Source organism: Ictalurus punctatus, chromosome 3 (genome assembly GCF_001660625.3).
Source record: "Ictalurus punctatus breed USDA103 chromosome 3, Coco_2.0, whole genome shotgun sequence".
Taxonomy (NCBI): domain Eukaryota; kingdom Metazoa; phylum Chordata; class Actinopteri; order Siluriformes; family Ictaluridae; genus Ictalurus; species Ictalurus punctatus.
In genome coordinates, this window is record NC_030418.2 from 29719306 (window position 1) to 29745105 (window position 25800).

A 25800-nucleotide genomic window follows, 5' to 3' on the forward strand; every position below is an offset into this window, starting at 1 on the left:
GGCTTTCAAGTTAAACTAATCCTAGAGTTATGTTAAGATAATTCTAGACTTGTTTGTATTTGTTTGTTTGTTTTATCTCATAAAGAACAGACAGTCTTGCATATCTTTACACTATACAGGGTATACAATTTAGTAATACAATAAAAAAAATAATATAATAAATAAAATTCTATTTAAAAAAAAAACAAAACAATCACATACACACACCAATCAGCCTACCACACATATCTTTGGACTGGGGGAGGAAATCACAGTAACCCCCCACAGCACAGGGAGAATATGCAAACACAGGGCTACAGTGGGAATTGAACCCCTATCCTTGGAGGTGTGAGGTGAACATGCTAACCACTAAGCCACCATGTGCCAGCCAGCCAGTTTCCATACTACTCATCCTGCATGTGAGAGGAAACTGGAGTATCCAGAGGAAACCCACGAAGCACAGAGAGAACATGCAAGCTCAATGCACACAGGGCAGAGGCAGGATTTGAACCCTCAACTTTGGAGGTGCTAGGCAAACGTGTTAACCACTAAACATTTCCCCAGTTTTAACTCATTTAAAAAAAAACAACAACAACAACACAGTATCTTACCTAAGAAATTACATGTACTATAAGATTTATATCATTTATTTATGTGTGCACATACATTAGGAAACCAAATAACATGTTTCGATAACAAACAAAAATGCTATTTTAATTAATATTTTCATTGGGAAGAAAAAGCCTTATAAACGGACACTGCCAATAAATAAATAAATAAACAAACAACAGCTTTTGGACATTTATTCCAAAAGGTGCAAACAACTAATGTGTTTTATTTTATAGGGTACTTCATGCAGGATGTGTTTCTGTTTCCGGTGAAACGTTGCTTTGTGTGAGTTGGTTTCTCATAAGTTGATTTTGTTATAACAACTTCGTGTTCGGTCTTTACCATAACTTAAGTAACCACAATAATCCGTATTTTGAACATTATACAACAACTTTTGTCTGTATAGATGAGCTGTGTGATTTCTTCAGTTCCAGATTGATTAATACATTGTGGTTTATTATTAGTTTTTATTTGCATCAACAAATACAATACACTCTTCAATTTGTTTGACTTTTAATGTTATCTTTTGTTTAAAAAAAAAAAAAATTAAAAAAAAAGAAATATTCAACAAAAGTTAGAATCAAGTAAAAAAAAAAATTCAACAATACATGCTTAATAAGGCACAATTGAAGACCACTTCATTGAGTTAAAAAAAAAAAATCAAAGTGAATACAATTTTTTGTTAACAAATATTACTCATAGAATATTATTCTTATAATTTGTTTGCATACTAACTTACTTGGGGAAAAAATAAAATCAGTAACAGGTAAAGTTATTGAATTGTGCATGGTTTCCCCAAAAAAAGGTTTAATGTTGTTGTGTTGGGTTTTTTTTTTTTTTTTTGTGTGTGTGTGTGTGTCTTTTTAATAATTATTAAACCTGAGCCGTTGATTTCTCATAACCCCTTCAGTCTTTGGTATTATTGATATGCAAGATTTCAGGTGTTCATAAATAAACGTATACCAATATTGTATAGTAATTGTAAAGAAAAGTAACAGTGTGGAGGTGAAGATTTGACGGTCACTCCTCGCGAACACTCTGCACCATGGAGTAATTTTTACATGGGTTCTTCAGGCAGGATGGAGGCCAGGTCAGCGGCCAGCAGAACGAACAAGGCACTTGTGACTGCACGTTACGCTCCAGGAAGTTGAAGATGGGGTTCCACCACGTGTGGGTGAGGTAGTTGTTGGGCGAACACTTTAGAGCCTGGAGGAAGAGCAGCACATACAGGAAATTTTACACTGGAAAAAAATTCTAGTGCCTTAAAAGCTTTGTGTAGAACCCTAAAACAGAAGAGCTTCAGAAATGTTTCTGAGGAGAACACAATTAGAAAGCTAAAACTTTTGAAGTTAAAAAGAACCCTTGTTGAACTGTTGTTTCTACAAGTGCGTGGTATAATAACTAAAGTCTTACCACTAATGCATCAGAGTGAAATAAACTGGATGAGGGAAGAGATAGAGAGTGATGGAGGGATGGAAGATGGGACAGAGAGAGATTAAGAGGAAGAAGGTGTTACCCAAGATGTGTTTTAGCAAAATCCAGATAAGCTTTAATGTTCTTCTGAGTTTCACAGTGGTTTTCACCTCGCCACTTTTCCATGGATGCCATTTTTGCCCAATGTCTTTCTGATAGTGGAGTCATGAACAGTGACCTTTATTGATGCAAGAGAGGCCTGTAGGTCTTTTGATGTTGTCCTTGGGTCTTTTGTGACTTCCTTATGAGTAGTTGCTGTGCTCTTGGAGGAATTTTGGAAGGTCGGCCACTTCTGGGAAGGTTCATTACTGTGCTGAGTTTTTCCATTTAGAGATAATGGCTCTCACTGTGGTTCTTTGGAGTCCCAGAGCCTTTGAAATCGCTTTGTATCCCTTCCCAGACTGATGTATTTCAATCACCATCTTCCACCATCTTCATCATTTCTGGAATTTCTTTCAACCCTGGCATAGTGTGTTAAGACCTTGTAACCAACTTCATGCTGTTGAAAAAGTTATATTTAAGTGTTGATTTGAGTGAACAGGTTTTGCAGTAATCAGGCCTGGTTGCGTCTAGTCAAGCTGAATCCCATTATGAATGGAGTTTCATAGATTTGGGGAATTAGTAACTACAGGGGCAAATATATTTTCACACAGGCCCAGTTGGTACTGGATAAAGTTTTTGCTTCAATGATAACATTATTGTTTAAAACCTGTATTTTGTGTTCTCTCAGGTTGCCTCTGTTTTATCTTAGATTTTGTTTTAATTTCTAAAGCAAGTCAGTATATACACAAAAACATATATATATATATATATATATATATATATATATATATATATATATATATATATATAAAATATTATATATATATATATATATATATTAATTAGTCTGTCTGTCTGTTTGTCTGTGAGAGGTTGATGGAGAATGGACATTCAGGAAGCCCACAGTAAATCCAATAACCACTCTTTACAACCATGGTGAGCAGAAAAGTATCTAGGTGAGTGTATTTTTATTAATGTTATGGTTGTTTTGGATCAATGACATGAGACACCATGCATTTGTCATTTCTGTGACTCATCAATTTGAGATGTTTTTACTCTACTACATACTAATACATACACAACTACATGATGAAATAGCACTGTGTATAGTTTATAGTGCTTAGTAGGCCATTCAAATCATGTCTCATTTCAAACGATTCACTTTTTTTTTTTACAGCTTATAACATAATCACAATGACAATCATTTCTGCTTTTAGTGTTGTTTCTCTTCTGTCTGGCTCTAAAAGATTTGTTCTGGCATCACGTACTGAGGGAGCACTTAGAACCCATCAGAGATTCATATCTCATAAGCCATGTACTGTCTAATGGATGAGAGTGGTGTTCTCCAATTCATGTAAATGCTTTCAGTAGGAGGTCAGTGCCATTTTAATGTCCTGTAATTCATCACTCTTTCTTTGCTTCGGAACCAAACAGAATGAGCCTCGAGCACAGAGGTGTGTGTTCGTGTTTCCATTTGGATACTAGCTCATAGTGTGTTGTGTCTTTAAAGAGCACTTGAGCTCTATTAGAACAAACAAACATCAACAATTAGATTCAAATGTATGTCTCTCAGAAGAGTCTCTGAATTCTGAATAAGTGTGTGTGTGTACGGGAATTGGTGAGGATTGATATCACCTTCATTTGACTTCATCTGGTTGGCATACCTGCACATTGACCATGGTGTGATACCAGTAGAAGAGACGGGAGGTGATGAAGTACGCCACCACTACGTCCACGCTGTAGTGCTCATGAGCCACGAGGATACACACTGCACCAACTGCAGCCAGGAGCCAGCAAAGCAGGTGATACCACCAGAACGAGCGGGGGGAGTCTACAGGAAAGGGGGATTACATCATTATTCCAGTAGGTGCTGACGCTTAAACCTGCTGTTTTTCATTCTCAGAATTAAAGATTAAAGTACTACCTTCCAGTCATCCCAGGGAACATGGGACACAAGGCGGGGGACACCCTGGACGGGGTGCAAACCTGTCGCAGGGCACAACTGCACACACATTACAGACAATTTGGAAATGCCAATCAGCATACAACGCACGTCTTTGGACTGGGGGAGGAAACCGGAGTACCCCGAGGAAAGCCCCGAAGCACGGGAAGAACATGCAAGCTCCGCTGATATACTTAAAAGCTCATTAAAGGTACACTGGATGTGCCTTCCCAGGTAAAAGGTAGAGAAGATGTACCCTTGATGGTACCACCCTAACAAGCAAGAGTACAATTTGGTACCTTTATTTCTGAGAGTTTTACCTACAGTTTAATACTACTACTGGTCTACTACCATGGAAAACTTTAGTCACATATGTCATGTCCCCTCGCCTTAATATCAGTGGCGATCCTGTTAGGTCAAGACCCCACCAGTGTCTTGAGACTTGAGAGTATTTTAACTAAAGTTCATGGTATATTACCTGCACCATATCTCCAAGTCATTCCTGAGTACCTGAGTGGTAATATGGTCTGGTTTGTTTTGGATCCTCTTGCTTGCTGTATTTCTGTTCATAGATTCATAAAGATGTCTATTGTAGCTCACTCTCGCATTGATTTGGTGCAATTTTTACTAGTGTTTGTGGTGTGCTGAGGTCAGGTAATATTGGAGGCCACTCAAAATGTTGCATTGTACACACACAGCTTTGGCCCTGTGCAACCTACAGTCATTATCCTGTAATGTGGGAGTGGCTACATTGTGTTTTACTTGGACATCAAGACACCAAAAGGCAAAGTTCAGTGTCTAACCAACAAACTCCGGTTTCTTCCCCCAGTCCAAAGACATGCATTGTAGGTTGATTGGCATTTCCAAATTGTCTGTAGTGTTTGAATGTGTGTTGGATTGTGCCTTGCGATGGGGTGGCACTCCATCCAGGGCATCCCTTGCCTTGTGCCCCAAATTCCCTGGGATAGGCTCCAGGCTCCCCGTGACCCTGGATAAGTGGTATGGAAAATGGATGGTTCCTAGACTCGCTATGTTGAATTGCCGTACATGTTCTCAACATATACCTCCGGGTTTTCCTCGCACCTCCTGGTGGATTGGCTAGGAAAAAATGGCCCTAGGTGTGAATGTGTTTGCGCATAGTGCCCTTTGATAGATTGGTGCCCCATCCAGAGAACCTCACTCCCAGTGTTCTCGGGATAGCCATACAGATCCACAGTGACCCTGATTATGATAAAGCAGTTACTGAAGTTAAACGAATGAATGAATGAATGAAATATCTGTGAAAACAGTCTAATATAATTATGTGAAGTGCATTTACAAGTGAATGCGTACTTGCGTATAATTCTCACTACATTGTAAATGGTTGTTAAAATGGCTTAGAGGTATCCTCAGAAAAGGTCAGCCCTAAACAAAGCCACAGAGAAATACCAAAGAGAGGTGGTGTGGAGCCAGGTAGCAACGGAATCAGCAAGTACCATGTCTTTAACAAAAATAACTCCCAGAGCCTGCCAGAGGACAATGAGCCCCTCATGCTGAGTCCTCGTCCCACCGAAGGTTTTTTCTCCCTTCTTCCTGGAAATAATTCCTTGCCTTGTTTCTAGTTTGTCCTAACTAAGCTGAGTGATAATATGGTTTCATTTTTAATAAAAATCAAATGGGTTACGTCATAAAAAGGCCTGAGGTTGGCTAAAGGAAGAAAAGAGACTCACACTCCTTGATGAACAGGTAGGTGAGGGTGAGCATGACCGTGTGGCCACTGTACAGGAAGTCACCGCACATGATGTGGGAACCGGTGATGGACAGGCCAGCTCCATAGATCAGCTGCAGAACTCGCTGTAGTTTCGCCTGTGAGTCTCCATAAAGCTGTGTGTGTGAGAGAGAGAGGGGGGTGAGGTGAGGGACAAAGGAAAGGAAAGAGAAAGAGTATAGAGAGGGATTTTAAGTGACCCAGATAAGAAGGAAAGGAGAGGAAGAGAAAGAATGAAAAAGGGGGTAAAAAGACAAAGAGGTATATAAGAAAGAGAGAAGGGAATAAAAGATTAGAGATGGAGAGATAAGTAAATAGTGGTGAGAGAGTGAAGAAAACAGAAAAAGGCAGAGAGAAAGATAGGCATTGAGAGAGATAAAGATTAAAAGGGAGAAAAAGAGAAAGAGGGGAAGGGAGAGAAGAGAAGGGCAAGATGGAAATGTGGAGTGGTAGTGGAAGATAGGGGGAAAGTGTAAACGTGAATGAAGGAGGAAGAGAGTCAGGTAAAGCGAGGTGAGAGAGAAAGTGGGAGACAATGAAAAGAGAGCCAGAGGGAAGATATATTGGTAGAGATTTAGGGAGGGAGGAACAAGAGAGGGAAAAAAAGAGAAAGATAGTTAGACATACAACAGAAGAGAGAAAAATGTGGGGGAAACAGGAGAGGGAAAGGGAGAGGGGAAAAAAGAGAGGATTGGGGGAAGAAATAGACAGACAGATAAATAGGTAGATAGACAGACAGATAGATAGATAGATAGATAGACAGATAGATAGATAGACAGACAAACAAATAGATAGATAGACAGACAGACAGACAGATAAATAGATAAATAGAAAGATAGATAGATAGATAGATAGATAGATAGATAGACACAGAGACAGACAGACAGATAAATAGACAGACAGACAGATAGATAGATAGATAGATAGATAGATAGACAGAAGTGGTGTTTGTGTGTTATAACACAAAAGTCAGTCAGGGGATATTGCAGCCTACAGCAGTGTGTTGGATTTATTTATGATATTCCTTGAGCCATAGTGCAGGCCTGGTATGTTGAAGAGAGACAGTTTTTGTTCTAGTTGTTTACCTTTGGGGCACAGGACATGTGCATGCCAGGCACGGGCAGCGTGGTAATGTACATGGTGACGCAGCGATACAGGTACAAAGTGCCCATTAGGAAGAAGAACCTCCTGCCCAAGATGGCTCTGCAAACACAGATCTGATAATATGAATTGTGAAGCTTTGGGGTGGATATCTTGTAAGTGGGCGTTTAATCTAATGCAAGTGATGTGGACAATAACGTCATCTCCGCCATGACACAGAGAGTGCTGTATAACACAGCTACAGTGGTGTGAAAAGGTTTTTTGTGTATATATCCCGCTAAATAGTTTTAGATCTTCAAACAAAATACAACATAAAACAAAGGCAGCCTGAGTAAACACACAATACAGTTTTTATTTATTTATTTTTAATTGAAGCAAAAAAAGTTATTCAACCCCTATCACCCATGTGAAAAACTAATTGCCACCTTAAACTTAAAATCTGCTTGTGCCACCTTTAACCTTTAGCAATAACTGCAACCAAACGCTTCCGATAACTGGAGATCAGTGTTTCACTTACTTCTACGACTCGAACTTACTCTTATGCTTTGTTTTTCTGCATAATCCAGTTGCGCTTGAGTTTCAACTTACAGACTGAAGACCAGACATTCTCCTTTAGGATTTTCTGGATGTGGCCTAAACCAGAGAGGTTTTTTTTTTTGTAAACCTTTTTTCAATGAACCCTACCACTATGCCTCTGAAACTTTGGAGAAATTTGCACACCCCCAGAAAGAATTGCAACGATAGCAACTGTCTGTGAATTCTGCTCTCGAATCCAGATGTGCACTGAACTGCTGTTTAATCCCAACTGGCACAGTTATTAGGGCTATTTATGTTTGTCTCTGCCTGCAATATTTTCTAATCAATTAAGTTGGTTCACGAAATATAAACAAAATAGTGGCCTAATTTAAATTGTTGAGACCCCGACCAGGCTATTATGAAGCTGTAAATAAATCATGCAACACGATTTCTAAAACAAACAAACAAACAAACAAACAAACTCAAATAGTCAGCCTACTATTCATATCTGTATTTGTTTTCCTATAAAACACCTTATCTTTTCAATACAAATATTCTATTTATATTTGAATGCATCCTTAGTGTGGAATTTCATATTGTATGTTCTCCCCATGTATGTGTGGGTTTCCTCCAGGTTTTACAGTTTCGTCCATCTCCCAAAAGTCATGCAAGAAGATGGATTGGCTATGCTAACACTGGCTAATTCTAATTCTCACCTAGTGTTCCAGGGATAAAATACTTACTCTGACCAGGATAAAATACTTACTGAAGATGAATGAAAGAATTCCTGTGATGTTGCAGCCTATAGATGATCCTATAGCCTATAACCTCCTGCATTTTGTAATTATTGGACGAAAGCATCATTTTAGCAATCTACAAGCGCTTTAGAACTTTTGACATTTAGTGTAATGTCTTATATATATATATATGTAGTATGAACACTTCTCAATACATCTTTGCACTATGTTACACAGCCGTAATGCGATCAGTGTGAGCGGGCCATGAGGTCTGTAAAATAACTGAGAATGTGATACGACAGGCACAAACCTTGCAGGAGACTATAATTATATCATCCACTGGATTTCAAGACAAATATGATTCTGTACTTGGTAAAATGAAGAATGAAGAGTCCCAAGAGTAGCGCCTGCATGTGCTTGTGTATCAAGAAGCTCTTGTTCATTTTATCTGAAAATGGCAGAAATCTGACCTAAAATAATTTAGCACTAATAGCACCAGAGCGCACAGAGAAATGTAATTAGGGAACCTAGAGACCAATTGAAGAAAATGACTTCCTACATTGTTTACTCATGGGTAATCAAATTAGCCTGTATGTACAATTATATGTTAAAGTTCCAAAAAACCGAAAGTTGTGATTGCTGGTGATTGTAATTTACTTTTCAAATGATTTGCATGTTCTTTGCTAGAATATCTCCCTTTTCAATGTAACATGGGTGGTGCGTAAGCTTCTCCTGCACCAATCGCAATGTAGATGTCGCTAATCCTGCCCAGATAGCTTGTATCAAAGAGACCACAACTCTCCTAATACCTAAAAAACTTATCTAATATGTAATAAACTGGCAACTCAGGCCCTGATGAATTGTGAGCACATTTAGTGAGTGTCCTGCAGGTGATTTACAACGAATAATTGTGTTAATAATGTCGTGTACAAAGTGTGAATAGAAACCAACATTTAAATTAGAATGTTCTCATGGACTGTTTGTTCTCAGCAGCTGTGGTGAGATCAGATATCAAACAGACTCCCTAAATACCGAAATATAACTGAAGCTCAAATATAATGGTAGTTAAATGTAGTGAGACGTCTCAAAAGTCTCTTCAAAATACTATATGAGAGTAAAAAATACAGAGTATAGACCTGAGTGTGCATTTTGTTAATTGCATTTCAAAGATGTTTTTGGCATCACAGGTGTAACACACAACAAATATCTACCATAAAACCACTTTTATAGTGGTTTTAAAAAGATTATTTTGCTTTCTGATTATTTTACTAAGGAATACTTTTGGTAAATTTACCCATTTGGATGACATATATTTAAATTAATCTATTTGTATAGACACCACCCTGTATTTTGCGCATTTAGGCAGAAACACCCCCACATTTATTAAGGCAATAATGTACATCAAACAGCACTTGCAATCCTAGTAGATCCCATTAGAAATCAGCTTGCATGTATTTTGAATGTGTTAACACATGCTAACCTTTAGTCAATCAGGGCCTCTATATAGATTTCAAAGAAACTTTGACAAATTAATATAGAATTACAGGACAGTCGTAAATTTAATACTGGGTTTCTGCTTTTAGCCTTAGCTCAGGGATTACTGTCTGTGTGGACTTTCAAATGTTCTCCCTATTTTCATTCCTCTGCCTTCTCTCGTTTCCTCCCACATTCCAAAAAAAAAAAAAAAACCAACAACATGGCAGTAAACAGACTGACTTTGCTAAATTGTACCTAGATATAAATATGTGTGTATGATGCCTTGTGCTGGACTGGCATCCCATCCAGGGTGTGTTCCTGCCTTGTGCCCAGTGTTCCCAGGATTGGCTCAAGATCTAGATCCATGACCAGAATAAAGTACTTACTGAAGATGAATTAATGAATGAATGAATAGTATAAGTAGATATCTACAAATTTGACAAGATTTCATTATCTTATACTGTTTAGTGGCCCCATTGGGACACAGTGTCCCTAAACCACATGTGATATGGAAGCCGCAATCTGTGTACCCATTTGAATGGTGTCTTTAGATCCTAACAAACTAGCAAGCAAAAGCTGAGCTACTGAACATAGCTTACTATGATAAATCTATAATTTGGTAGTCTGCTCAAGACAGTAAGTTTTGGACAAAGGGATGTTGAGTAAATATCATTATTAGAATATTAGGCCATGCCCAGACATTTCTAATCAGCAAAGATTAGCACAGACTTTTATTAGAGTCCTGATTGCTGGATGTTTAATATAAGAAGTTTAGTATGTTAGAACATGTTTTACACTACATATCCTGGGACTTTAAGGTCAATATTGATTTATCCCCCCGGCATTGAGTTTGTGAACATGCTAAGAAGGAATTTTAACTCTAGTACCTTTACTTACCGATATCTATGGAAGAGCCATTGTATAGACCAAATCCCCACCAGTAGCATCCCATTCACCTCGGTCACCGTGAAGGCCCACTTCACACGGTCCACATAGTCGAAGAACTTATCCGGCAGTGGCGGGCTGCTCTCTTTCGCTGGGACTCTCTCGTGCACCACTGTGATCATCACCGTGGTCAGCACCAGGTTGAACGCTGCGTACAAGAACGCAATCACCGTCTTCCACCACTCCATGGGTGGAGGCTTGCCCTTGCCATCAAGTACAGAGATCTTCACATAGTCTCGGTGTCTGCTCAAGCCCTTGCGTAGGCCACTGTTCTTCACTTCCTCTGTTGAAGGGCTGTGTACAGGACATTGCGGGTGGATGTGTGAGTGGGCACCTGAGGGGTGTCGCTCGCACTGGTGGTCTGCTGACGCCATGAGAGCCCCCACACGCTACCCACTAATCACACAAACTCACTGTGAGCCACCAGGCTTGGCTGCTTCCCCGAGACCCGCCCAAGTTACTGCTGCAAATGAAAGGCTTCGAGGTTCGAGGTTTCAGGTGTGGCGCTCCAGCTGTAATGACAGAAATAAGCAGGAAACCTGATCTCATACGCCTCTAGAAAGCATTTGGTCATTTTTAGTAGGTATTATAATCTAATACAGGCTTTTTGTAGCCACAAATAAACAGTTATTGGAATTGCTTGTGCAATCCAATACCAGAGCATTACCCTGCTGTCCATTTGGTTTGTTTCAACATGATCATTACTTTGAGGTCACCTGGATTCTGGAGGCTAAATATCAACAAAAATAATAATAATAAAGATATAAAGATAGTATATCTCTCCCACCTGAATACGTGAACCGACATGCTGATTTGTGGGTAATAGCGAGTCTTAGTCTCAACATACTAATTAGATCATTGTTTTGTAGGGACTTCAATTACAAATCAGATGGTTCCAGTTTCTGGAACTGTTTTGCACTTTGCCACACACTACTTAAGATCTGAAGCAAATCTGATTCCAGATGAGTGCTTTTGTTTTAAAATGCATTATGGACGCAGAAACCTTGGACTCGTTAAACCTAAGTCCAGACTGCCAGTGGAGGGATTCATTGTGCTTTCTTTGAACAAAAAAAAGAAAGAAAAAAAAAGGAAACCTAAATACCCGTTGTCATCCTGCCACTTTTTTGATTGTTTTATCAGATATTTGCATATTGGATTTTACTTCTCATATAAAACAAATTGTGCCATGAACATTTCAGGCTATCTAATGTCTAATCTCCTAGGCCCAATAGATCAGACTAGCTGCAACAATTTGATTGAACAACGAGGAAGTTCTTACTGGATACAATTTAAACTATTGATCAATTTAATCAATATATCATGGTTAACAGATTCTGCAAATCCATATATTATAGATCTACTCTATAATTTTATGATATATGTAGGCTTTCTTTCAACACTGGCTTACCTTGTTGTACTTTACAAGCACCCGAGGAACATGTGGGGAAAGTTGTGCCACAGGCATAGCTCAGAGTATCAGAGAAATTACCACAAGTCCCCAAAGCTAACCAGAACAGAAAGAGAACTCGGATCAGAGCAGTTCTACTCTGAGATTGAAGAATACAAGAGTGTAACCGCAGGGCTTGGTTCACTGAAACCCATACTGAACCTGATCATGCACTCTGGAGCTCTCTTGAAAGGTGAAACCTCAAATAGACATGATTGAAGCTTGTAAAAATAAATAGAACCCAATGGGAGCTATTAGCAAAGCATCTGTGAACAGTTGTACTAATTTCAAATTAGTTTCTGCGATTCAGTTTGACAAAAAAAGGAGGTATCAGTGGTTTCTTAAAACAAGAACCCTTCTTTAGCATGTCCATGTGGGGCAAGCCTTAAAAGTTTTATGTGCAACAGAGCGTTTCTCTGTTGCGGGAACCCACACTATCTGAAGAACCCTATAATCCTTGCGGTTTAAAACACAATAAGAAGCTAGTCTGTCTCAGTTTAGTTTTATTTAGTCAAGCTATTTTGAAATCAACCTTTAAACCGTGTATCAATCCAAATCTTATGAGTTCACGGTTAGAAAAAACTGTGCTTCAAGGGTTTGTTGGATAGTTAAGGCTTCTGCTAGCAAAAACCTCTCTAAATAGGACAACTGTTGCAGGAGTTTTTATGGATCTATTAATTGTTTTAGAGTGCTGACTGAAACCTCTTTCTCTGAGGCTAGTGATATCACAGATTATACTGCCCTGAAACACTGGATTGGTATTGGATCTGATTTGACAAATTTTCCAATGTAATTCATTGATCTGTTTTGAGTGGTGTTGACTGATGCACCACAGATTTCAACATTACATAGACTTGCTATGTAACTAAAAGGATGTCAGTATCAGATCAGTATCAGATATCATCTTAGAATCAGAGCTCTGATCTCAGTATTATAGCAGAGACCTGAAAAATACGATTGGTCCAGTCCCACTTACCATCGAAATTAAAGTCTACACACCCCCTGTATCACACAGTAATGGTTACTGCCAGGGTTTGACACATTGCATTGTCACAGAAATCATGATGTACTGTACATCCCTAATGAGCAAGCCAGTGGCAAGGAAACTCCCTGAGCCGACATGAGGACATGACGAAGAAACCTGGAGAGGAACCAGATGCAAAATGAGACCCGTCAGGCTCTTATGGCTGGATTATAAATCATTACAGTATACAGGTGCAGAAGATTAAAGACAACTAGTACAAAGTGTGTTGAAAAGAACTGCAGTATGAGCAGATTATAATGAGCACAAGACAGTCTTTATGATTACAGCAGCAGCAGGTCTTAAGAACAAATCTACAGTATCCAGGTGAGGTTATCCTTGTAAAAGCCTCATTCTCTTTTGTTATGTGACATCACTTCAGATGTCTGTTATCACTAAACTTCAGACAAAGGCACAGTGAAGACTACAAGAACAGTGCGAGGTTTTGGAGTATTTTCAAATCAATTCAATGGCATTGTTTTGAACTACAAATAAATGTTTAAATAAAGCTACATCCCCAATATATATCAAATCCAGTTTTCTTCCTGGGTTTTTTTTGGTTTTTTTTTTTTTTTTTTTTTTTTACAATTCGACTGCTAGTTACTGCACATACTATATATGGCACTTGTTCTGTATTGGATTCAAAGGCACATTGAGATAGCACCTCCAGTGTAAGCATGATAGAAGAGTAAACTTCAATTTTCTGTTAAATAGAATCACTGCAGCTGGGTTAGCAAACTAATAAAACCTACCCTAATAAGATTAGAGCATAACGTGGCTGACTATAATTTGTAGTCTGTTATTATATCAATAACAGCTACAATCATCATAACCTTTGACATATGATGAGGTTTTGTTTTTTTTTAAACACACTTATCCAACAATTCGTTCCTGACTAGATGTCAATATCAGATGCAATTAATGAGACATCTCCTCAGCTGAAAACACGAGAGTGTATCAGAATCGGAGCGCCACTTAAATGATCCATTAAGAGCTCAGAGCCCATCACTTTCCCAACATGCGTCTCAATAGCCAGCAGCAGACAAACACTGGGAAAACAATGGATATGCTGAAGGAAGGATGAGGGTAGAGTGATGGAGAAAGGCATACAAAGCATGAGGGTAATAATTTCCCCTAAATGTTTCTCCTTTTGAGAAAGACTTGTTGCATGGATAATCACATTCCCTACAGAGCTCGGATACATTTACAAGATTTATTGATTGGAGTGCTAGAGACAATACACACACACACACACACACACACACACACACACACACACTCACTCACTCACTCGGACACACACACACACACACACACACACACACACACACACACACACACACACACACACACACACACACTTTCCTATATTTTGACCATTCAGCCAAAAATGAGAGAAAATTTACAGTACCATCCAGACGACGACATCTGAATGCTGAATACCACAGACGCAATCCCAGCTGTGTGTGTGTGTGTGTGTGCGTGTGTGTGTGGGTCTTCTTCCTCCAGTGTCTACTGTGTTTCTTCTTCCTCCAGTGTCTACTCTCTCACTCTCAAACTTGGAGTGGCATGCTTCCCCAGCCTCCACTCTGCCGCCCTGAAGGGGAAATGTGTGGTGGAAAACTGGCAGGGGAAAATGTCCTCCACATGCACACAGATGGTAATGGATGGGTTGTCTGCCTGTTACTGCTCTGCCCTGCCTGCTATTTACAGAAAAGTCAACCCAGGGCTGTATTTTACTTTCCTGACCTACACGTTACAACACGCTGCAAATGACATGCTACTGCACTTCTTTTTTTTGCCTTTAAATACAGGATCAAAAAAGAAGATTAAAAAAAGATCTGTCCACACCAAAGGGGCCCAAGCATAGTGTAAATGAGTACGTAGTAGTTTAGCAGCTATATGATATGTTTAAGGTATTCGGGTCCTGTATTTTGTCCATAGGGTAGATTAGAAAACCCAGAACAACTTGATTAAGGATGTGGCGCAAATTTATTCCTACTGTCCTGGATTCATAGGTAGAATGCAAATATAGATGGAAATTCAATTATAACTTATATATATGAACTATATAGCTTTCATGATATTTGATTCTCCTGGTGCATGTAAAGAATAAAACGCTATAATAAACGAAAACAAAATAATCGGTGACGGGGTGGTGTGATGCAGTGTTTAATTAAAGTGTCCACACAGCAGTTTGGCAACGCTGACAATTTATTTATCTTTTAATTAAAGAATGACACGTCATAGTTTGTATCCATTTTAGAGTTACTTTGAATGTTGTGGACTATCCATGCATCAACTTAGTTCCTGGTATCACTTACATTATAGCAGCTATAAACAGTCTTTCTTTTATCAGCCTCACACTTTTCTCTCTCTTGAAATTAAAATAAGACAAAAAATGCAGTTTGTCATGTTACCGAGAAATCGCAGAGTGCAAAGTCTTCTATTCGGAAAACTTTTACAACTTTACCTCTGACTGTTACAAAGCACTGACACTGGAGACTCCTTCCAAAAATGCTAAATAAACATGTCCTCACAATAAATATCAAATCAAAGGCTGTTTATCAACATCTGTATTACAAGTCCATATACATATAATGGGATTATTGTCCTATTAGAGCACGCCCTGATGTGTTTTTTTGCTCCAAATCATTCATGTTCCACTTCCAGAGCCTCGTGAAGAACTACAGAGACCCAGAACATGAGATCCAGACTTCAACAACAACAACCTCACAGTTTCTGAATGACTTCCTGGTTTTGGATCATAAAGTAAAATAAGACAAAAGGCTATGTGATGGCTATGTGACGGTTACGCTTCTTGATTGATTTGTTGTGGTTAAATTTATTTCTCTTTTTTGAGCAGTAGCTACATTTGCACAAAGCTCGCTGGTACTTTTGATGGGAACTTGCGTAAAGTTTTTTAAAAAGTTCCTTGTCTTTTGAAAAGGTTGCTGTGGGGGGAAATAAATCACTTTTGTAAAAAAAAAAGTGTCATATAAACATTCCTCTATCCATGCCAAAAGGTATTCATACAATACAAGTGTTTGTTAAATAGCAGAGTTAATTTTTACCTTTGAAAAATAACCACATTTACAACAGCAAGCTCCACCCCAATAGATCCTGGGCAACAGAAATATACCTACCCTGGACCAGGAACTAAAAAGAGTCCTAACCTATCCTGGGCTTTTCTCGTGGCAACATGCCTAAAGTGCCTGAATTCGCAAAGAAAAAAAAAGGTTCCTGAGGTCCTGAAAAAGTGGTGGAAATGAGTCTTTTCTGCTAATCTATCTGGTACAGTGCTTAGCACATAGCTTTCATCCATCCATCCATTTTCTGTACCACTACTCCTACACAGAGTTGCAAGGAAGCCTGGAGCCTATCTCAGGGAACTCGGGGCACAAGGCGGGGAACACACATTCACACACTACAGACAATTAATGTCAATCAGCCTACAGTGCATGTCTTTGGACGGGGGGAGGAAACCAGAGTAACCTGGAGGAATGTTTGTGTGTTTATTTTAATAAAAGTAGGGCTTTTCTACAAGGCCGACTCAGTGTGACTCCCTGCTACATTACAGTCTCTCACTGAGGATTGGGAAAAGGGTGGTGGCTGTAATTTCTTGCTCTGTGGATAAAAGTGTGGCGTTATTACAGGGTAGCGGTGCAGTTTCTGGAGTAAACAGCAGGTTCCAGATTTACAACAAGGAACCAAAAAAAAAAAAAAAAAAAAAAAATCCTAAGATCCTAGCATCAAAAGCTCTTTTACATGATTATAGAAATACTGTATCATGAATGAACTACATGTGGAAAACTTTTTGCAAAATGTTTTGTAATATATACTACAGTGTTGTGGCTTCATTATAGCCTATGTAGTTGCTAACAAGTACCATTATACAACAATGCACAATAGAATCAGCAGGGTTACATAAAAAAAAAAAAAAATTAAAATAAAGAAACGACAAGTTTAACGCTTTTAATAGACCTTTTTCTATTTAACTAAGAAGTATCAAAAATCAAACAGTTAACTTAATAAAAATGACGTAAAGTAAACCTATGGCTACTGAGTTTTCATTCAAATTCAAACATTATCGGTCACATACACAACTAAACACAGTATCACATGCAGTGAAATGCTTTCTTTCAACTGTCCGTGACATAAAAATAGAATTTAAGCCTACGTAAACTAGAATTTACTTCTACACAGGTACAAAAGGAAAAAAAATATGTTTAAAAAATATGTAAAAATATATATTAAAAAAATATGAAATAAGGGATTAATTAGTGTAATAGATTATTAGACATGAACCTATTATTCTATTTAATTGTTAGATAATTAGATTAATTAGTGTAATGATCAGTTTATAATCTAGCCTTTGATGAGTATGTCCCAAAATTGAGTTTCTGCGCATGCGTACTTCACTAATGCACAGCAAACACATGCATGCTTGATATATGTTTATATGCTTGATGCATTTTCACTAGCCTAATAAAGTAGACAAAATAGCACGGAGTAACTTGCAAGTTTGTGTCAGTGATGAATATCTATCAGAGCATGGATGATAGTAGGACATGTTGTTAAATCGGAAGAACACCACGTCCTGCACGACTTAATACTATCTTATAGTTATAGCAACAGGTACTGCCACCTCTATCCCTGATCTATATATTAACCCTGTCCCCCCCCCCCCCCTTCTTTTTCTTCTTCTTCTTCTTCTTCTTCAGGTTTTATTATTTAATTGTCTAGTATTTTTAGTCACTGTCTGTCCGCACGCGCACTTTGCGCGCGGCTCAATATCAGACACATTATATCTGATACATTATACATTATAACATGCATAAAATAATCTAATGCATTGTTTTGTTTTGTTGCTTACAGGAACGTTCCTAATGGCACAAAGTCTAGTTTAAGATCGAATTGTAGCTATTTAGGGTTGTTTCTTACCTTGTTGAGCGCTCGAGCAAACGAGGATGAAGTGTGCCTCCAGCCTTGTGCTCTCACACTTCCTGTAGGAGAACTGTGTTTTACTGTAAAGCAGAGATGCTCTTTCATTGGAGGAGGGAGGGAAAAAAAAACAACATCTGGAGTCACCGCCAAGAGACTAACTGAATGCATGTATGTAAAAGATTATACCACAGCCGTGTTGAATTCTCGATACTGATTGGTCCGATTCATTTTCCATAACAGCAGCTTGGACAGTAGTTGCAGCTATAAGGCAAATCACAAGTTTACATTAATGCACTCTATGCATATATGATCGTTTCTAAAGTCACAGCTCACTCAGAGAGATTAGTAATAAATGGAGTGAAAAAACGTGTTGTTACAGTTGCAATCGAAATGATTCAACCCCCATTGCAAGTCAGGTTTATTGTGAACAGTGAACAGATCAAACAAAAGCAATTGAAGTAGTTCAACACAACAAGTGCTTCAAGTGGTTTCCACAAATTCAACTGAAAATGCCTTCTTATAATGACTTCTCCAGTTACAAAATGATTCACCACCTTCATGGGAAGCATCTTTAGTACTTAGAGCACGCTTTTGCTGTTATGACGTGCTTTAAACGAGATGCAGAGCTTCTGGCAGCGTTCCTGAGGAATCTTAGTCCTCATGAGCAATGGCCCCCAGTTCAGTAATATTCTTGGGTTTGCGCGCTGCAACTGCCTTCTTCAAATCCCACCAGAGATTTTCTATGGGGTTCAAGTCAGGTGACTGTGATGGCCCTGTAGAATCTTCCAGGACTTCTTCTGTAATCAAGTCTTGGTGGAATTTGAGGTATGCTTGGGATCATTGTCCTGTTGGAAGGTCCAATGACGCCCAAGCTTCAGCTTCCTTATAGACGGCATGACGTTTTCACCTAGGATTTCCTGATACTTCAATGAATCCATCTTGCCTTCCACATGCTGCAGGTTTCCAGTGTAGGAGGATACAAAGCAGCCCCAGAGCATCACCGAGCCTCCACCATGCTCGACTGTGGACAGTGTTCTTTCTTCATTCTTCTTCCTCCAGACATACCGCTGATCCATCGTGCCGAAAAGTTCCAAAAGTTCCAAAGTTTTGTTTCATCACTCCACAGAACAGAATCCCAAAACTTCTATGGCTTATTTATATGATTTTGAGCCGACTGTTCTTGTGCTTTTGGGTCAGTAGTGGTGTACGTCTTGGAGTTGTGGCATGGAAGACTTCTGTGTTTAGTACGCGCCTTACTATGCTCAGTGAAACCTTAGTGCCTGTTGCCACCAAGTCTTTCTGCAGGTCTTTTGCAGTCACTCGAGGGTTTTTCACAACCTGCCTTCTCAGAAATCTGGTTGCAGCCATTGATAGCCTCCTTTTTCTGCCCCGTCCAGGTATTTCATGCATTTTTTGACCCTAGCCAGTTCAGGTATTTAATGTGTTCCAGCTCAAGCACATCTGGTGCAGCTAATGAAGCCCTTGATTAGTTGCATCAGGTGTGCTTGAGACAACATCTGTTTTGTATATTTGTGCTGTAGTGAGGGATACTATTCAGGGGGTTAAATAATTTTGAGACTGGAGAAATCATTATAAGTTGCATTTTCAGAGGAGCCTATCCCAGGGCACAAGGCAGGGGACCAGTTCATCCCAAAAGTGTTCAATGGGGTTGAGGTCAGAGCTCTGTGAAGGACACTTCCACTCCATCCCTTGGCAAACTATGTCTTCATGGAGCTCGCTTTGTGCACAGGGGAATTGTCAAGCCAGTGAATGGAAGGAAGACAACTTTGTGGCAACAGTTTGGGGAAGAACCACATATGGGTGTGATGGTCAGGTGACCACAAACTTTTGGCCATATAATGTAGACTGAAGAACACCCAGTGTTCATAAAATAAACTGATTTTTACTATCCTCGGTAGAGAATAAAAGTGAATAATTAGAGCACCGCTACTGTAAAGTATATTTAAAAAAAAAAAAAAAAAAAAAACATTTTAAGTTGTTTAAAAGGTTCTATTTTATTCGTCAGAGGTTTAAAAATAACAGCTGCAAGGCCCTAGTAAAAATGAAAACGATAATTAAAAAAAAAAAAAAAAAAAAAACTCCCATGGATGATACATGAATCTGAAGCCTTTAATTTGTGGTTCATATTAAAATGCTGTAGTAATGCCACTGTGTCACCGCTAGATGGAGACATCAACCATTTTCACTGATTAGTAGACTAGACTCTGGTCTGACGAGTCCTTGGGTCTGGTGTGAGAATTTGTGCACAAACTGAGAAATGTTAGTTACACTTTTCACCATTTGCAAACTGCATGTGATCTCAAATTCTTGGAATAAATATAATATAGCACCAAAATAATAATGTATCGCTTCTTTCTGTGCCTCTAAACATGGCCTATGATTACTCTGCCACACAGTGACAGAACTCAGGAAGTTTTAGTTCTCCGTCTGTTTGGTGTTTAATGTGCAACCATGTTTTCAGTGCTGCTTTGTGGACAACAAATATATATATTTAAAAAAAATCAATTAGGCAAAACCTGACACTTTAAAAAAAAAAAAAAAAATACTAACGCACATTAATGCGTATCATCCCTAACAAACAAACAAACACATATTCCTGAAGAATAATTTAAATTTACTGTGTTTTTTCTAACTTGTTAAATAAGAATATCCTAGCTGGACAGGTGGAGACTTAGACACTTATTTATTAGTTATTCTCTATAATGAAAATCACAGAAATAAAAGTAATGAAAGGAACACGAAGTTGGTAGGAACGCTTCAGTGCATTCGGTTGCAAGTCGGTGTGTTTTTTATGTAACACCCAACCCCATCTACTACCCCACGTGAACCAAAGTTTATTGACAGCGGATTTTAAACACTGTAAGTTGCTCCATCAGTAAACTAATGATTGTTTACAAATATATTTTGTCTTTTGTTGGGCTTTAATTGTATGGGACGAGGAGTTTGAGAAGAAGGATAAGGATGCTAACGCTGTCAGCTCGCTAGCTGGCTAATTGATCAGGTTTTAACATTGCAAGCAACGTTAAACATGATATTTTTTTATTATTATTTATGATTATTAATATAATATGATATAATATATTATGATTGTTAATAGCATTCGTATTATAATGCACTGCTTAGAAAAATGGAAACCATTAGACGATTCTGTCCATGGCGGTTTTGTAATGCTTAATAATGGTACTGCAATGTAAATGCTCCTAATAGTGAGCCGGACTAATGGACTTCTTTGTTATTTTAATTTAAATTTGTGTTGATCCTGCAATGAAACAAGATGTATATAACATTCGTGGTAATGTACGGAAAAACTATTTTTGGCAATATAGCAATTAGATATAACTCAATTCATCCATCCATCCATCCATCCATCCATCGTATGCACTTTATCCCAGTATGCCTATCCCAGAAACACTGGGGGCTTGTGGGAGAATTCACCGTGTAAGGGATGCAGTGCACCATTCACATACACATTCACACCTTGGGACAATTTTAGTGTAGCCAATCAAAATTGGGTTAATGTAGCCATATTTATGGATCGTGTGAGTAAACTGGAGAACCCAGAGGAAACCCACACGAACACCGGGAGAACGTGCGAAACTCCACACACAGTAACATTGGCTGTGGATCAGGTGGTAGTGCAGGTTGTCCACTAATCGTAGGGTTGGTGGTTCGATTCCCGGCCCACATGACTCCACATGCTGAAGTGTCCACACGCTGAACCCCAAGTAGCTCCCGATGGCAAGTTAGCGCCTTGCATGGCAGCTCTGCTACTATTGGTGCGTGGGTGAATGGGTGAACACAGTGTAAAGTGCTATATAAGTGCAGACCAACATGAGCTCAGGATCGAAGTGGGATCCTTGAGCTGTAGGCAGAAACACTATCCTCTGCACCACAGTCACCGTAATTCACTCAATGAATGTACTTTAGAAAACACTAAACCTGTTAAATACTGTTAGATCAATTCCCATTAGGATAGAAATAGTATTTTAGACCCATCAGCTTATAGGGATGCATCATTAGCAATTGAGTGAATTTCCTTGATATTTTTTTGTTTTTTTTAGGATGAACTTTATACCTGCTCAGTGCTCCATTACAAATCCCTGATACATCAGATCAGAATGAAGCACTCCAACCTAAACCCAGAGGAATCAAGCCTCTTCCTGGAGGTCTATAACGTTAACGGCGCTGTGGTCCTTCCTCTGCACTCCTCCATCGCCCTGTTCCTTCTGTCCTACACTGAGTGCAAGTCTTTCCAGGTCTACCTGCTCTCTGATCAGCCTGGTAGTGTAGAGGCTTTGGCAGGTTCCCTTCCAAAGAGCCTGGCTGTGTCTGAAGTGAAGAGGGAAGAAGCTCCAGCCCTGGTGGCGGCATGTCGTCTGCCGGCTGTGCTGGAGCCGAACGGGCGATTCTGCAGAGCCGGACTGGCTGTGGTGCTCAGACACGTCATCCAGACGACCTGCCTCCTGGAGCCTCAACGCAGAGATGTGTCCTCACTGCTGGGCTTCAAGAACACCTGCTTGAAGGCCTGTGCTGAGGTGAGACTAAACGCAAGGAGGACACAGATTACAACAATTGCTGTATGGTGAAGTTTGGAGATGTTTGTTTAGCATTTTTGGAAGGAGTGCCAGCTGAATCAAGATTGATCATTGATTCCAGCATTGTTGAATAGTTTCTTTTAACAGCACACCCCATAGTGTTTCATAGTGTTTTATTCATTATTTAATTAATTTATATGATTTACTCAGCAGCATTTGTATTAGTAGTTTAGTTACTATATTTAATCTTTGTTATGTGAACCCCTGTGCATGGATCTGTAAATGACTGTGCTCCGTTCTTGTGTTAGGTGAGCCGCTGGACCAGGTTATGTGAGCTGGACATTCCTTCAGCGGTGGAGGATCACCTACGTAACCCTACAGAGGCGCGACTCCATCTTCCTTCTGCTCTTCTCCAGCTGGAGCACCGCCTGGCCGAACCGGTCAAGGTGCACAATGATGATAAACTCCGTCGTCACAAGCTTCAACAGCAGAAGAACTCTGGGAAGAACTCTGAGGGGAACTCTCAACCACCTGATAGCCAGCAGGAGGATCCTCTGAACAAGAGCCAGCGTGGAGTGGAGATGAGTGCAGCTCTGGCCAAGCTGTCTGTTGATGGAGCTCCACCTGTTCCCACCACCAGAGAGCGCTCTAATGTAAGGAAAGTGAAGACCACTGAGCTGCCAGAATTGGAGCATGTGTTCGCCGAGGGGCTTTACTTCACGCTCACTGATGTGGTGCTGCTTCCATGCATCCATCAATACCTGGTAAAAGAAAATTCCTCTGGCTCCTTTCACCTCCGAAAGCAAGCATTTATTTTTATTTGTATTATTGGATTATTTGAATCCCTGGGTATCTGTTAGAGCATTACTTTAGCAAATAATTACATTTACACAAACTTTTCACCAACCTCAATATGGACTCGATCAGGCAAGATATTTTTGGTGTCTCAAGTTCACTGGTTTAGTTTGATACTGGAGTGACAAGGCTTATGTAGCTCTGGAGTTTGGGAAGATCACAGCCAGCAGTTTAGCGTCATGGAAAGTTCATGCAAAAAAAAATAATCAGCAAATACTCACTTGAAACAGTGTTGTTGTTCGGTATCTCAAACAGAAATGTTTTGTCTGTAAAAATAGACCAAATAAAGGTTTCACAGAGAAAAAGAGCAGTAGCAGCCATTTTGAGGCTTTTTTCCCCTTCAGCACCTAGTGTGGTATCAGGACATGACCCAAAGTTTAAAAGTGGAATTCTATATTAGAATTCTATATTCTATATACAGTCTGACTGCAGATGTATATTTTGCATATTCTCCACTTCAGTGGCCAAAGTGCCTCAATGGTCAGTTACTGTTTCTGATAATTATGTAGAGAAGAATGTTAAATATTATCGCCTAAATCACCATAACATAAATGAATCCCATTGTATCTATCTATCTATCTATCTCTCTCTCTCTCTCTCTCTCTCTCTCTCTCTCTCTCTATATATATATATATATATATATATATATATATATATATATATATATATAATATAAAATATATAAATTGTGTAAAAATATTTACATCACAGTAATATTCGCACAAACTTAAAAGGTCAGTCCAAGTTCAGTTGAGGCCAAAAGGTTACATGTACCTAGGCTAAAGGCATTCAAAGTCACTTTCTCACAACTCTCTGTCAGAAGTTTACATACACTTTGGTAGTATTTGGTGGTGTCCCCTTTTAATTGCTTCTTTTAATTGCTTCAGAACTGGTGTAACTGAGGCAGGTTTGTCTGCAAACTTTTTCAGTTCAGTCCAAAAATTTTCTTTGGGATTCAGAATAGGGATTTGTGATGTACACTCCAGTGTTTTGACTTTTAAGCCATTTTGATCCAGCTTTGGATGTATGCTTAGAATCATTGTCCTGCTGGAAGACCCACCGGCAACCAGGTTTTACCTTTGTAGCCAATGTCTTAAGGTGTTGCTTCAGTATTTCTAGATAATCCTCCTTCCTCATACCACCATCTGTTTTCTGAAGTTCACCAGTCCCTTTTCCATCAAACACGGTGCTGCCACCCTCATGCTTCACAGTTGGGATGGTGTTCTTTGGATTAAACACATCACCAGTTTTTGTCCATACATGACGCTGATCATTATGGCCAACCAGTTGAATATTTGGTTCATCTGAACAGAGAACACTCCTCCATATGGTTAGAGCTTCATCATGGTGAATACCTCCAAACTTCAGTCTGGATTTTATGCTGGTCTTAGAGTAGGGGCTCTTTCCTTGTGTGATAGCCTTGTAACCTTTCGGACCAAAGTTTGCTCACTCCCTGGGAGTTTATTTGTGCCTTTTCGTAGTGTTTGTGTGGTCCGGAGACTTTGTTATATTTGAAAAGAATTGTCTGTGCAGGTGCTCATGGTACCTTCGATTGTTTGTAAATCGCTCCTAAGGAGAAACCAGACTTGTGAAAGTCCCCAATATTCTTTGCTGCATTGCTAGGAAGTCCAAAAAAAAAAGTCACTGACTCTAAAATGAATCTGTCTTTAATCGATTGTTTTTAAATGACCTCTGATGTAAACAAAGCTGTCCTGTCAGCTGTAAGCGTTCTCATTAACGACATTAGCCTCGTAGCTCCAGAACAAAACTAAAGTAGCAAACGTTGAACCTGAAATATGTCTTGGCTGAATAACTATACTTGATCTAAGCGCAAATTTGTGTAGATTTCATTTCAGTCGCAAAAATAATCCATTAATTATTCATTTGGACTCCAAGAATGTTTTCTCTGACAGAACCTGTAGTTCTAGTTCAAATGCATGGTCTCACAAGTCTGTTAGTTTCTTTATTCTGCTCTGGAAATACACTGCTGAATCTCGGACCTCCGTTATAGCTATTATGTTCTGTTTATTGCTGGTAGAGATGTGCTGATAATCGGTTGCATGATGTATCATATTATAAGATGGTGGTTTTGAATCTTTCATTCTGATTGTCGGAAAGTGTTTAATTAATATTCCATAACAGCACAGGTTTATACTGTATTAATGCGCTTATATGATATGATCATTTCTTTAGCAACAGTTTACAAAGGGACTCGTTTGGAGGATGCTTAACAAGGAGTGTAATTGTTGGTATGATGAGGAGATTAGCATTTTTGGAAGGAGTCTCCAGTGTCAGCACTTTGTAACAGTCAGAGGTAAAGCTGTAACTTTAAAGTTATAGGATGGAGTTTCCCTGTAGCGTGTCAGACTGCGGAAAAAAAACGAGGACTCGCTAACACAAACGTGAA

General features: G+C 39.2%; 2 protein-coding genes across 7 annotated transcripts in view; one reads left to right on the top strand and one right to left on the bottom strand.

The window, feature by feature from the left end:
• Positions 1–1035: 1035 nt before the first annotated feature.
• sgms2a (sphingomyelin synthase 2a) lies at positions 1036–18113 on the bottom strand. Of its 4 annotated transcripts, none has more exons than XM_053679869.1 (6): positions 17980–18113; positions 10520–11079; positions 6878–6995; positions 5755–5908; positions 3768–3934; positions 1036–1794 (listed from the first exon to the last, which is right to left on the bottom strand). In XM_053679869.1, exons 2-6 carry the CDS (start codon positions 10939–10941, stop codon positions 1609–1611), a joined length of 1047 nt encoding a protein of 348 aa, XP_053535844.1. In that variant the 5' UTR covers positions 10942–11079; positions 17980–18113; the 3' UTR covers positions 1036–1608. The 4 variants fall into 4 exon arrangements, with proteins under 4 accessions (XP_053535844.1, XP_053535845.1, XP_053535846.1 ...); XM_053679870.1 differs by lacking the exon at positions 17980–18113 and adding an exon at positions 14447–14657; XM_053679871.1 differs by lacking the exon at positions 17980–18113 and adding an exon at positions 11976–12144.
• Positions 18114–20753: 2640 nt separating this feature from the next.
• Positions 20754–25800, top strand: part of gstcd (glutathione S-transferase, C-terminal domain containing) — a 125409-nt gene continuing 120362 nt past the window's right edge. For all 3 annotated transcript variants that reach the window (XR_008396341.1, XM_017463306.3, XM_017463307.3), the window contains exons 1-3: positions 20754–20862; positions 22065–22538; positions 22847–23302. Coding sequence is in view for 2 of the 3 variants with exons in the window: in XM_017463306.3 (XP_017318795.1) it covers positions 22122–22538; positions 22847–23302 (873 nt within the window). In the remaining variant the exon portion in view is untranslated. The remainder of the gene's footprint in view (positions 20863–22064; positions 22539–22846; positions 23303–25800) is intronic.

Bases quoted from the DNA above. Each gene is read 5' to 3' on its own strand.
- sgms2a (XM_053679869.1), bottom strand. From the start codon at position 10,941: ATGGCGTCAGCAGACCACCAGTGCGAGCGACACCCCTCAGGTGCCCAC. The intron at 3,935-5,754 runs GTGAGTCTCTTT...CCTTTCCTGTAG, and splicing joins CTACCTGTTCATCAAGGAGT to ACTCCCCCCGCTCGTTCTGG. The intron at 1,795-3,767 runs GTATGCCAACCA...CTCTTCCTCCAG, and splicing joins ACACCATGGTCAATGTGCAG to GCTCTAAAGTGTTCGCCCAA.